This window comes from Eptatretus burgeri, chromosome 9, assembly GCF_056783735.1.
Source record: "Eptatretus burgeri isolate ZD-2024b chromosome 9, Ebu_testis_v1, whole genome shotgun sequence".
Lineage (NCBI taxonomy): Eukaryota > Metazoa > Chordata > Myxini > Myxiniformes > Myxinidae > Eptatretus > Eptatretus burgeri.
This window is the reverse complement of record NC_140969.1, coordinates 89,383,554-89,395,864: the sequence shown is the minus strand read 5'-3', so window position 1 is coordinate 89,395,864 and position 12,311 is coordinate 89,383,554. Positions and strand designations below refer to the sequence as shown.

At 38.6% G+C, this 12,311-nt stretch overlaps 1 protein-coding gene across 1 annotated transcript; it reads left to right on the top strand.

Moving 5' to 3' along the window:
• Window positions 1–599: 599 nt before the first annotated feature.
• On the top strand, window positions 600–11,797 carry SF3B6 (splicing factor 3b subunit 6). Its single transcript, XM_085896037.1, has 4 exons — window positions 600–751; window positions 4,320–4,438; window positions 6,232–6,370; window positions 11,413–11,797. Exons 1-4 carry the CDS (start codon window positions 722–724, stop codon window positions 11,500–11,502), a joined length of 378 nt encoding a protein of 125 aa, XP_085752163.1. The 5' UTR covers window positions 600–721; the 3' UTR covers window positions 11,503–11,797.
• The last annotated feature ends 514 nt before the right edge of the window (window positions 11,798–12,311 follow it).

Genomic DNA, 12,311 nt, shown 5'->3' with positions numbered 1-12,311 from the left:
AAAGTACATCATGTTATCTCACAACGGTGCCTCACAGTCTGAGGGCTTTTTATGTTCCACGATTCACACTTAATTTTCCATTCCGAGTGTGAAACCGAAATGTTACCTGATGAGAAGCCAAATCTAATCAGGTAACATTTTCCTTTGGTTTTTGTGGGCAGCTTATCATTCGTGTCCCGACCTACTCGAGCACCGGCCTGCGTGCCAGGGTGGCCAATGTGACAGCACCCTGGGACAGACCGACAACCTGCCCAGACTCCAGGGTCAATTCCAGCCTTGAAGTGTTCGTGAGTCGTCGTGAGGGCTTCAAATAACGTTCTGCCAACAGTATGACCTCCACCACCGACCGCCATGACCACCACCCACAAAACAACCACCAACTTAGCCACTTTCCAGCACCGTCATATGCTTCAACAGTACTTAAATTTTAAACAATCCCATTAACGGATAGCTTATTAACCGCTTAAATGTTTCAATGAGCATCGGTATCTTATTGTGCAGTATGTGTTTCCTCAAGCGGTGTAGTTAGCAGTAGTCCCTTCGGCTCCTCGTTAAGAAAATGAATTTCTCAGTTCCTCAAGCTCGCCAACGGGTACTTGGTCTTCATACGTAGTGGGGTTTTTAAAAAAAAATAAAGATCCGTGAACGTTGTTACATTTAATTAATGGGAAGGAAATAATGTATTTTGATATCGGAGCCATTTTTCTCCACAGCCGCCGCCATGGCGATGCAAGCAGCGAAACGCGCCAATGTAAGTTGTTATTTGTTACGTTATGTGTGAGTCCGAAAATTAATTTCATTAAACGGTGTTCTTCTGGGGAGGTGGTGGGTAGAGCAGCCATTTGGGCCTTGCTATATCCCGTTCGGTCGACACCGAGCTGCCACCGGCTTTGGACGTTTCCATCTTCATGACGGCCAGCTTGGGATAATGTCGACTCAGGTGGACATACCTCTGGTGTTTGTGTCGTAAACCATCTGCAATGGTTGCGGAGCGGACACGACCAGAGACTGTAGACCTGTGGAAGTTGTCGCACGAAACTAGGAATGTACAAACACACGATACCGTTTTATCGCCGTTTATTTTAACATTATATGGAATAGGCAAAGCCGAGAAGCGAACGTAGAATTCTTCTTACATTCGCTTCTTAAATATAATATTACCTCAACATTACCTTCACAACAACTACACCGCCAAGAACAGGATCACATCTGAAAAAATAAATATTACCTCAACATTACCTTCACAACAACTACACCGCCGAGAACAGGATCACATCTGAAAATATATATATACCTACCTCAACATTACCTTCACAACAACAACTACACTGCCGAGAACAGGATCACATCTGAAAATATATATAATATATATATATATATATATATATATATATATATATACCTCAACATTACCTTCACAACAACAACTACACCGCCTAGAACAGGATCACATCTGAAAAAATAAATATTACCTCAACATTACCTTCACAACAACAACTACACCGCCTAGAACAGGATCACATCTGAAAAAATAAATATTACCTCAACATTACCTTCACAACAACTACACCGCCTAGAACAGGATCACATCTGAAAAAATAAATATTACCTCAACATTACCTTCACAACAACTACACCGCCGAGAACAGAATCACATCTGAAAATATATATATATATATATATATATATATATATATATATATATATATATATATATATATATATATATATATATATATATATATATATATACCTCAACATTACCTTCGCAACAACTACACTGCCTAGAACAGGATCACATCTGAAAAAATAAATATTACCTCAACATTACCTTCACAACAACAACTACACCGCCTAGAACAGGATCACATCTGAAAAAATAAATATTACCTCAACATTACCTTCACAACAACAACTACACTGCCTAGCGGCTAAAAAGGCGTGTCAGGCTGAGTAAGGGTGAGACTGCGGGACCTGAGCCATGGCGCCTGTCCATGAAACTCATCGGGGTTCTTCCACAGGACGAGCAGTTGCTGCCGCCGCTTGCATTCACACCTCCACCCAAGAAAGCTGCGCCTCATCTCCCCCTCATGCTAGCTTTGGTCAACCTCGTCAAACAAAGCCTCGTCTTCACTTGGAACCCGCAACATTCTGCCAGATGCAGCCTCCTGTATTCAGTCTTGTCCGATTCTATCTAACGTCTTTCCACTGAAGAATATGTGAGGCCTTTCAGCGGAGTTCTTTCAGGTTCCCATCCATTGACTCGCGTGTGCGTATTGGGTGAGATTATCGGACTGTTTTGCTTTTGTTTGTATTACTGCCACGTGCCATTACCCTTTAAAACCACCTGGTCTCTGGGAGAATTGGAGAGTCTGATCGCAATTAGAATTGTATACGTCTGTTAAAGGACAGATTGGGTTCGCACGGATAGCGCCCAGTACGAGGAACGTCCAGTCCAGAGATTTTGCTCGTCGCCATTTGAGTAATGGGCACATGTCACTGATCGAAGTGAAGCATTGACTGACTCGGTGGTTCCATTGGAGTATGCTTATCGTGGCAAACAGGCCTGTCAAACAGACTTAGACCGATCAAATCGGTTTGCCGTTGCGACCACTTTGACGTGGTTCGTCGGGATTCGGACCGCCGTCCGACCCAATGGCTACAACAATACATTACTATTTTATTGTTTAGATATGCTGTTTTACAAATTGGGCCATGTCCTGCCCACTTCATCCCCCTCCCACCCAGTACCTGCATATTGCAAGGATCAGAAATAGTTTGAATCATTATGTTGATGAAATATAACATCGGCTACAACAATTTGTTTTGTTCGCAGCTGAACAGAATTTTAAAGTCGTAACCTGGGTTACCTCATCATGCACTGTTTTTGAGTGATGAGTACATTAATGTTGTTGTCGCCAGATTCAGCCCAGCTCCTTGATCTTAATCCCAACAAACTGTGTCAAAGCAATCACAGTGGCCAACTGATTCTGGCACTGTAAGCAGGGTCTTGGGCCTCTGCCATATTACTGTGCTCAGATTGACACCTCGGTCATTCGGGAGATGTGCTGAGAAGTACCGTGTGCCCGATCACCCAAATTAGCGACCTGAGCCGAGGCCGCTTATACGCAGGTACGTTTCATACTGGGCGCTAATCGCCACAAACCCAATCAGTCCTTTAACGGGCGTTATTAGCCAATATAGGTCCCGATCAAAGACCACACCAACCACTCCGAGACCAAGTGAATGTGTAATGGTGTATTAACAGTGAAGGGTGAGAATAGAAGAAGCAATGAAATTATTTATAAATACAACCCGTATGTGCCCCGAGCAACAAACAAGCTGTAGCCCCTTAATTATTTATATCCTTAAGGCCTCAAACATTCCACAAGACAGAAATACCGCTGACCCAAGCGTGAACATGGCCCCGACTGCAAATCGGCATGATGGAAGTCAGGTCCGGTCGTGGTTGGTGGTGGCGGCTGGTTGAAAGAGGGCTTTCCACAGGTAGGGGGATGTCTTGTGCCAACGGAGACGCCAGGAAACCGTGCGCAGCTCTACCCGTCAAATTCTGGAACATCCCCTCTCACCCCGTGATTTGAGCCCCCTTTCGTTGTCTCGGCCCCTCCATTGGTCCTTGATGCTACTTTCCCCATCCTGCACAGCTGTCATTGACCTGCGTGCCCAGTTCATGGTGAGGCATCCTGCTTTGACCTCTCACCTCGATGGTGGTACAGGTGACGCCAAGGTCAGCGCGTGTCTGATCATGATGACGACTTTTTCCCACCTCAACTCGTGCCGACGGCCTGTTGAGCCGTTTAATCACATTTAAGACAGATTACAGAGGGAAGAGCATTAATAAGGGTTTTAAGCCACTGTCCACTGTCATGGAAAGTGGTTTTTGACACTCATGCTGGTTCAGCAGGAAGCAATTAGGTTGCTATATGCATAACGATGCATAATCCTATATCACAATTAAATTACCGCACGCTATGCTAATACATGCACTAAGGAAAATAACTTGTTATTTATTATATTATACTATGCAAAGTTACCCCTGAAAAGGCATTCCCACAATATATCCGCTGCATGCTTGACAAGTATCCCACACTCCATAGTTTTGTCGTCCTTAATTGATTGTTATTTATGCTGGATAATGTTTATTTCTACCTTTTCTACCATAAAATCTCTACCATCACATTTGTTTGGTCTCTCTTGAACAGTTGTGAAAAAGTTCAATTGTGAAATGTTGTTCAACTTTTAGAAAATGAACAGATAGTTAAACATTCTGATGTGTCCTATCATGATGATCCTTGCAGGTGCGCCTGCCTCCGGAGGTTAACCGCATCCTGTATGTGCGAAACCTTCCATACAAGATAACAGCCGAGGAGATGTACGATATCTTTGGGAAGTACGGAGCCATCCGTCAGATAAGAGTGTAAGTTTTTATGCATTCCTTTGAAATTGCTTCATATTTTGATGCGGGTTGTGTCATCATTTATGTTGATGGAGTCTTCAACACGGGTACTTTCCACATGCCTGCCTCAGCATTGTTACCAAATCGATAATTGTCTTTTTCTGTCCTTGCTTTCTACTTGCAAGTCTGTCCCTGAGTTATTAACAGAAGAAACTGAATTTCAGTTTTCACCGTTTGGTGTTCCTCCTTTGTGAGCACATACCTCATGATGTTGAGATCTTCTGCTTCTTCTTTAACAGCCACAATTATGCCCTCATTCTTGTGGAGTTAGCTGGGAGAGGTTTTTGGGCCAAATTTTCACGAACCGGCTAGCCAGGCCTGGCATTCGACTCAACTCAACTTTGGGCATTTATAGCTTGGCCATGGTGCCGGCGATAGCTCGTCTACTCTTCGCGAAGGACACCGTGGGATCTTAAACGCCCAACTAATGCTGGCAGATGGGACGCCTGTTTAATGTCCATCCAAGGAATGCCACACACATTGCTGAATCGCCCTGCTTGTGAAACAGCCTGATAGTTTATAGTTTTGCCTGGTCGGCATTCGGGATGATCAGTTTATAGCCTGGTCAGGATTCAAAGCTCGGTTAGACAGCTTTGAGGTGAGTGTGCGTACCTATAAGCTACTCATGATGCTGAAATACCAGGTTCAAATTACATGTTGATTTGTCAGTTGTCTACCAATGCCCTTTTAATGCAAGAAAAAGTACATTGAGATCTCCTAACGTTCTTGTATGTAAAGCTTGTCCATGAGTCTTGTATCCATGTCTAAAATTAAATTGCTTTCCTTTTGACTGATTCTGGTATGAACAGCACCTGACAATATAAAATGAAATATTTGAAATGTAAATAAATGTTTTCTGATGGCATTGAAATGCTGAGAAAATTTCCAAGAAACAAAGTCCAGACTGTCTGGGCTTGGTGTGAGTTCACCACAACTCTCGATGTCAGATCTTAATTATTTTAAGGTTATTTCTCCGACATAAGGTCAGAGTGGGTTCCGGTGTCAGGCCGTTAACATTTAAGTAAAACAACATCACAAACTATCTGACCAATCTGGACCAAATTTGGTATGATAAATTAGGACAGCAAGCTCTCATGGAGTTGTGCCCCTTATGAAGGAGGTGAAAGGGGAGGTTTTGCCCCAAATATTGGTATTTTATTCAAAAATCATCTTCTCAGAACCCACCAGACAGATCCAGACCAAACTCGCAACGAGGCATCGGTCCTAACCTTAAGTTGTGCTCTTCATGGTCATATCGCCACGGGCCCCCTCCCGAATCCCTCATTTTCACTTTCACATCTTCTCCACAACTACCTGAGCGATACGGACCAAATTTGGTGTGATAAATCAGAGCAGTCAGGTGTCATGGGGTTGTGATGTCAATCCGGATCCACCCCGAAAGAGGCTGAAAATGGGGGTTTCGCCTCAAATTCAGGTAATTTATTTTAAAATCTTCTCTCAGAAACCCACAGCCAGATGCAGACCAAAATTTTCATGAAACATAAGGACCATGCCATTAAGTTCACTTGTGCTCCTCATGACCATACTGCTTCAGAAAGGGAGGCCATGGCCCCTTTCCCCTAATCCCACATTTCACCCCTCCTGTTGAGGAAATAACTGTCATTCCCCTATGGGGATATTTTTTCTGATTGCAAAAGTCAAAATATCAGCAATCAATTGAAGTGTGAGAATGTGGTGTTTCTGCTTTTAAAGTTTTTGATTTTTTTTTCATTTAATTGTTTGTTGTTGACCAGTGGAAGTACACCGGAGACACGGGGCACAGCATATGTGGTCTATGAAGATATTTTTGATGCCAAGAATGCTTGTGACCACCTCTCCGGCTTCAACGTTTGTAATCGTTATCTTGTCGTTCTTTACTACAATCCGAATAGGGTAAGACTCTTCACCTTCACCTGTGGGACTTCCACAGTGAATAGGAAAACAAAATTGCACATAGTCAATTCACCTGCACAATACTTTCAAGAACTAGAACAATCAATCATTTTGTATCAAAGAATGACCGAGTCATTTTATTTTGACATTGAGCTTTTTCCTTGCAAACTACTCTTAATTCTTCTCGTCGTCGTTGTCATCTTGTTTACAAATCCTTCTTCTCGACAATTAAAATGAGCTTATAACTTGGTAAATCGCAAATCAGTAAAAGAGAGCGTTTGAGGTTGATTTGGACCTTGAATTCAGAAATAATGTGTTCACGAAAAAAGAAAAACGAAGTTAAGGGACGTTGGTGAAAATTTGCCCTTTTTTAGGTATTCCCCTCCAACATCTACTTGCTTGTTCCATTGATGTAGCAGCGCCTTGATGCAATCTTTGTAAAATTGTTTTGGACGAGTACGCCGCCATTTTGGAGCAATTCAACATCCTCGTCTTACATGGATGAATGGTAACTTTCCAACCCGTATTAACTACCTAGATTCTGTAGGACCCAGGTCGCTTGTCTGGTGATGTAACCCTTTGGCATCACCTTGCAGCTTTGAATTTTAAATACAAACAAATAATTGCTTCCACACTTCTGACACTGTCATCTAAATCTTCTGTAATTTCACATCATAATTTGGCAATTCAACAACGTTTGCTGTTTAACACAACGACTTGAAAGACAGGCGTCACCAAATTGTGCAGAATGTCTTCTGGAAATTGATGGAGAACACTTCACTGATGAACTAAAACTCCTCCGGGTTGCTGCAAGTCATGAGATGTACATTTTCTCCAACAAATATGATTGGCCATCTTTATTTTCTGATAATTTTATTCACAAATATTCAGAAATGCAGAACCAATCATGTATATGTATGCAGTATATATATACATGTGTGTGTGTGTATATATATATATATATATATATATATATATATATATATATATATATATATATATATATATATATATATATATATATATATATATGTGTGTTTCGGCTACTCCTGTTAGGGGTCGCCACAGCAGATCATCCGTTATTATCCGCATACTGATTTGGCATAGGTTTTACGCCGGATGCCCTTTCTGACGCAACCTTGGTCGCCTCTTACGACACAGGGATAAGGATTGGGTTTTGCCATGATTCCGGGCTACCCTGCACCCTCTCACAGCACAGCCCAGCACAGAGCTCCCGTCCTCAAGCGATCCTCCAACCCAAGCCTCCGAGCAGCCGGATTACAGGCGCACGTCACTACGCCCGATATATATATATATAAATATATATATATATATATATATATATATATATATATATATATATATATATATATATATATATATATATATATATATATATATATATATATATATATATATATATATATATATATATATATATATATATATATATATATATATATATATATATATATATATATATATATATATATATATATATATATATATATATATATATATATATATCTATACATATATATCTATATATATATATATATATATATATATATATATATATATATATATATATATATATATATATATATATATATATATATATATATATATATATATATATATATATATATATATATATATATATATATATATATATATATATATATATATATATATATATATATATATATATATATATATATATATATATATATATATATATATATATATATATATATATATATATATATATATATATATATATATATATATATATATATATATATATATATATATATATATATATATATATATATATATATATATATATATATATATATATATATATATATATATATATATATATATATGTATATATATATATGTGTATATATGTATATATATGTGTATATATATATATATGTATGTGTATATACATACACATATATACACATACATATATATATATATACACATATATATACATATATACACATATATATATATACATATATAGATATATATATATATATATATATATATATATATATATATATATATATACATATATATATATATATATATATATATATATATATATATATATATATATATATATATATATATATATATATATATATATATATATATATATATATATATATATATATACATACATATATATATATATATATATATATATATATATATATGTATATATATATATATATATATATATATATATATATATATATATATATATATATATATATATATATATATATATATATATATATATATAAAGCCTGGTGTTGACGCAGTGGTTAGGGCAGCGGCTTGGGATCCAAAAGGTCCTGAGTTCAAGCCCCATTGGGCCACTGAATTAATACACCAGGGGGTTGACTCAGCCTGTCATCCTTCCGAGGTCGGCGAAATGAGTACCAGTGTACTGGGCCGGTGTATACCCCGGTTAAAATAGGTGTAACCTATCCCTGCGTTGTAAGAGGCGACCAGGGTTGCGTCAGGAAGGGCATCCGGCGTAAAACATGTGCCAAATCACTATGCGGATCATACGGATGATCCGCTGTGGCGACCCCGAACGGGAGCAGCCGAAAGAAGAAGAAGAAGAAGAAGATGTATGTATGTATGTATGTATGTATGTATGTATATATATATATATTAATATATATACATACATATACATACATACATATACAGTGGGGAGAACAAGTATTTGATACATTGCCGATTTTGCAGGTTTTCCCACTTACAAAGCATGTTGAGGTCTGTAATTTTTATCATAGGTACACTTCAACTGTGAAAGACAGAATCTAAAACAAAAATCCTGAAAATCACATTGTATGATTTTAAAATAATTAATTTGCATTTTATTGCATGAAATAAGTATTTTATCACCGACCAACTAGTAAGAATTCCGGCTCTCACAGACCTGTTAGTTTTGTCTTTAAGAAGCCCTCCCATTCTCCACTCATTACCTGTATTAACTGCACCTGTTTGAACTCGTTATCTGCATAAAAGACAGCTGTCCACACTCAATCAATCAGACTCCAACCTCTCCACAATGGGCAAGACCAGAGAGCTGTCGAAGGACATCAGGGACAAAATTGTCGACTTGCACAAGGCTGGGATGGGCTACAGGACAATAGGCAAGCAGCTTGGTGAGAAGGCAACAACTGTTGGCGCAATTATTAGAGAATGGAAGAAGTTCAAGATAACAGTCAATCTCCCTCGGTCTGGGACTCCATGCAAGATCTCACCTCGTGGAGCCTCAATGATCATGAGAAAGGTGAGGGATCAGCCCAGAACTACACGGCAGGACCTGGTCAATGACCTGAAGAGAGCTGGGACCACAGTATCAAAGAAAACCATCAGTAACACACTACGCCGTCATGGATTAAAATCCTGCAGCGCAAGCAAGGTCCCTCTGCTCAAGCCACCGCATGTCCAGGCCCATCTGAAGTTTGCCAATGACCATCTGGATGATCCAGAGGAGGAATGGGAGAAGGTCATGTGGTCTGATGAGACCAAAATAGAGCTTTTTGGTTTAAACTCCACTCGCCTTGTTTGGAGGAAGAAGGATGAGTACAACCCCAAGAACACCATCCCAACTGTGAAGCATGGAGGTGGAAACATCATTCTTTGGGGATGCTTTTCTGCAAAGGGGACAGGACGACTACACCGTATTGAGGGGAGCATGGATGGGGCCATGTATGGCAAGATCTTGGCCAACAACCTCCTTCCCTCAACAAGAGCATTGAAGATGGGGCGTGGCTGGGTCTTCCAGCATGACAACGACCGAAACACACAGCCAAGCCAACGAAGGAGTGGCTCCGTAAGAAGCATCTCAAGGTCCTGGAGTGGCCTAGCCAGTCTCCAGACCTGAACCCAATTGAAAATATTTGGAGGGAGCTGAAAGTCTGTGTTGCCCGGCGACAGCCCCGAAATCTGAAGGATCTGGAGAAGATCTGTATGGAGGAGTGGGCCAAAATCCCTGCTGCAGTCTGTGCAAACCTGGTTAAGAACTACAGGAAACGTCTGATCTCTGTAATTACAAACAAAGGTTTCTGTACCAAATATTAAGTTCTGTTTTTCTGATGTATCAAATACTTATTTCATGCAATAAAATGCAAATTAATTATTTAAAAATCATACAATGTGATTTTCAGGATTTTTGTTTTAGATTCCGTCTTTCACAGTTGAAGTGTACCTATGATAAAAATTACAGACCTCTACGTGCTTTGTAAGTGGGAAAACCTGCAAAATCGGCAGTGTATCAAATACTTGTTCTCCCCACTGTATATGTATATAAATAAAACAGCGAAAGGTTGAGGATTTTGATCGAGAAAACAGCCATACGGAGGCCATAGGCCATGGCCATTATGATTTGAACATTTGTGATCACATCCATGTGAATCCTTCCTCAGCAGTCCAGATACTTGTCTATTTCAAAAAGAAAGACTTATTCAGGTTTGTAGTTTTGCCATTTTAAAAAGTACTAAATGTGAAGGTCAAAACTTGAAATGTTGCTCACAATTCCCGTTTGCACTTGTTTCGGTGACGAGTGCATATATTATCAGTATCGCAATGCTGGCATCTGTTATATTCACTTGAGAAGCACGTAAAGTGGGGAAAACGCAATTTAACAAAAGCACTTACTCTTCGTTGATGTAAAGAATAAGAGCGAGAAGAGTGATGGAAAAATCTATTTAATCCCTAAACACACATTACTTTGTTTAGGTGTTTCTGATTTATGTTTCTGTAATGCCATTGCTTGGAATACCCCAAAAGTACCTGTAAGACTGTTTGATTTAATAATTTAAAAAAAATTATTTCGCACTTTTCACATTCAAAAATTCTCGTTCCTAATTTTCATCTTTAAGGGTTGATATGTACACAAAGCAAACTTACCTTTCTCTGATGGAAAATAAATGCATTTGAAGTATGAAATATGAAATTCAACAATTTTGTTTAACCCTGGCTAATTGTGACCTCCCACTGTACAGGCCTTCCAAAAGTTGGACACAAAGAAGAAGGAAGAGCAACTGAAAACACTGAAAGAGAAATACGGCATAAACACAGATATAAAAAAGTGATCTCTTGTTCCATTGTCCACGAGACATGATATTATCGGATGCCTAATGTGATGTGACGTGGACGTCTTACTTTGTGGAATCGAATGTTTAACATTGACTGCCATACGAAATGATGAGCGATGATGGAAGAACCTTTTATTCATTGATTGAGATCTTTAAAAAAAAAAATTCTTTACTTTTCTTGTCTATTGGATGTCCCAATCTTGTAAAGTATTTTGTGTTTCACCAAAATATTCATCTTCAGTTATCCGGAGTAGTTTTCTTACATTAATAAATATTTTAGTGCCTGTTTGTAGCCCTTTTTTCTAAATGGTTTGCACTAAACTGGGTGTTGCATGTTAGTTTGAAAATCTTCCGACAGTTCTACTTTTTCAAGTTCAAATGGTATCTTGTCAACAACCTACTTAGAACTGGAGTTCGTAGAACACTCTAACCCATGAAGTCTTGAGAAAAAGGAAATGGTGAGGGTCTTTTGAGCTCTTTCTTGCTTTGTATTTACGAGCACGAGCTGCTATTTCAGCTGAATCTCGACATTCTTCAACAACAATTTTCGGCTGCAAAATTGAACGGTCAAGATGGTGTAAAATTTTGCCCAAGTACTGCTAAACTGCTGGTTTTTGGAAGTGTAAACAAAGCAATTTATGCTTCACAGTATATAATTCAATGGAAATAAAACAATTTTTTTTTTCAGAAGTTCATCGGCTTATTTAATCCGTTAAACTCGTTCATTCCTGAAAACAATGTTTCCTGTTTGAAATTTTGTTTGCTTGAGTGACTTGCAACAATTACCTTACTTGGCCCATGTGCGC

Coding starts and splice junctions, on each gene's coding strand:
- SF3B6 (XM_085896037.1), top strand. CDS start 722: ATGGCGATGCAAGCAGCGAAACGCGCCAAT. Junction 752..4,319: donor AAGCAGCGAAACGCGCCAAT/GTAAGTTGTTAT, acceptor TGATCCTTGCAG/GTGCGCCTGCCTCCGGAGGT. Junction 4,439..6,231: donor GCCATCCGTCAGATAAGAGT/GTAAGTTTTTAT, acceptor GTTGTTGACCAG/TGGAAGTACACCGGAGACAC.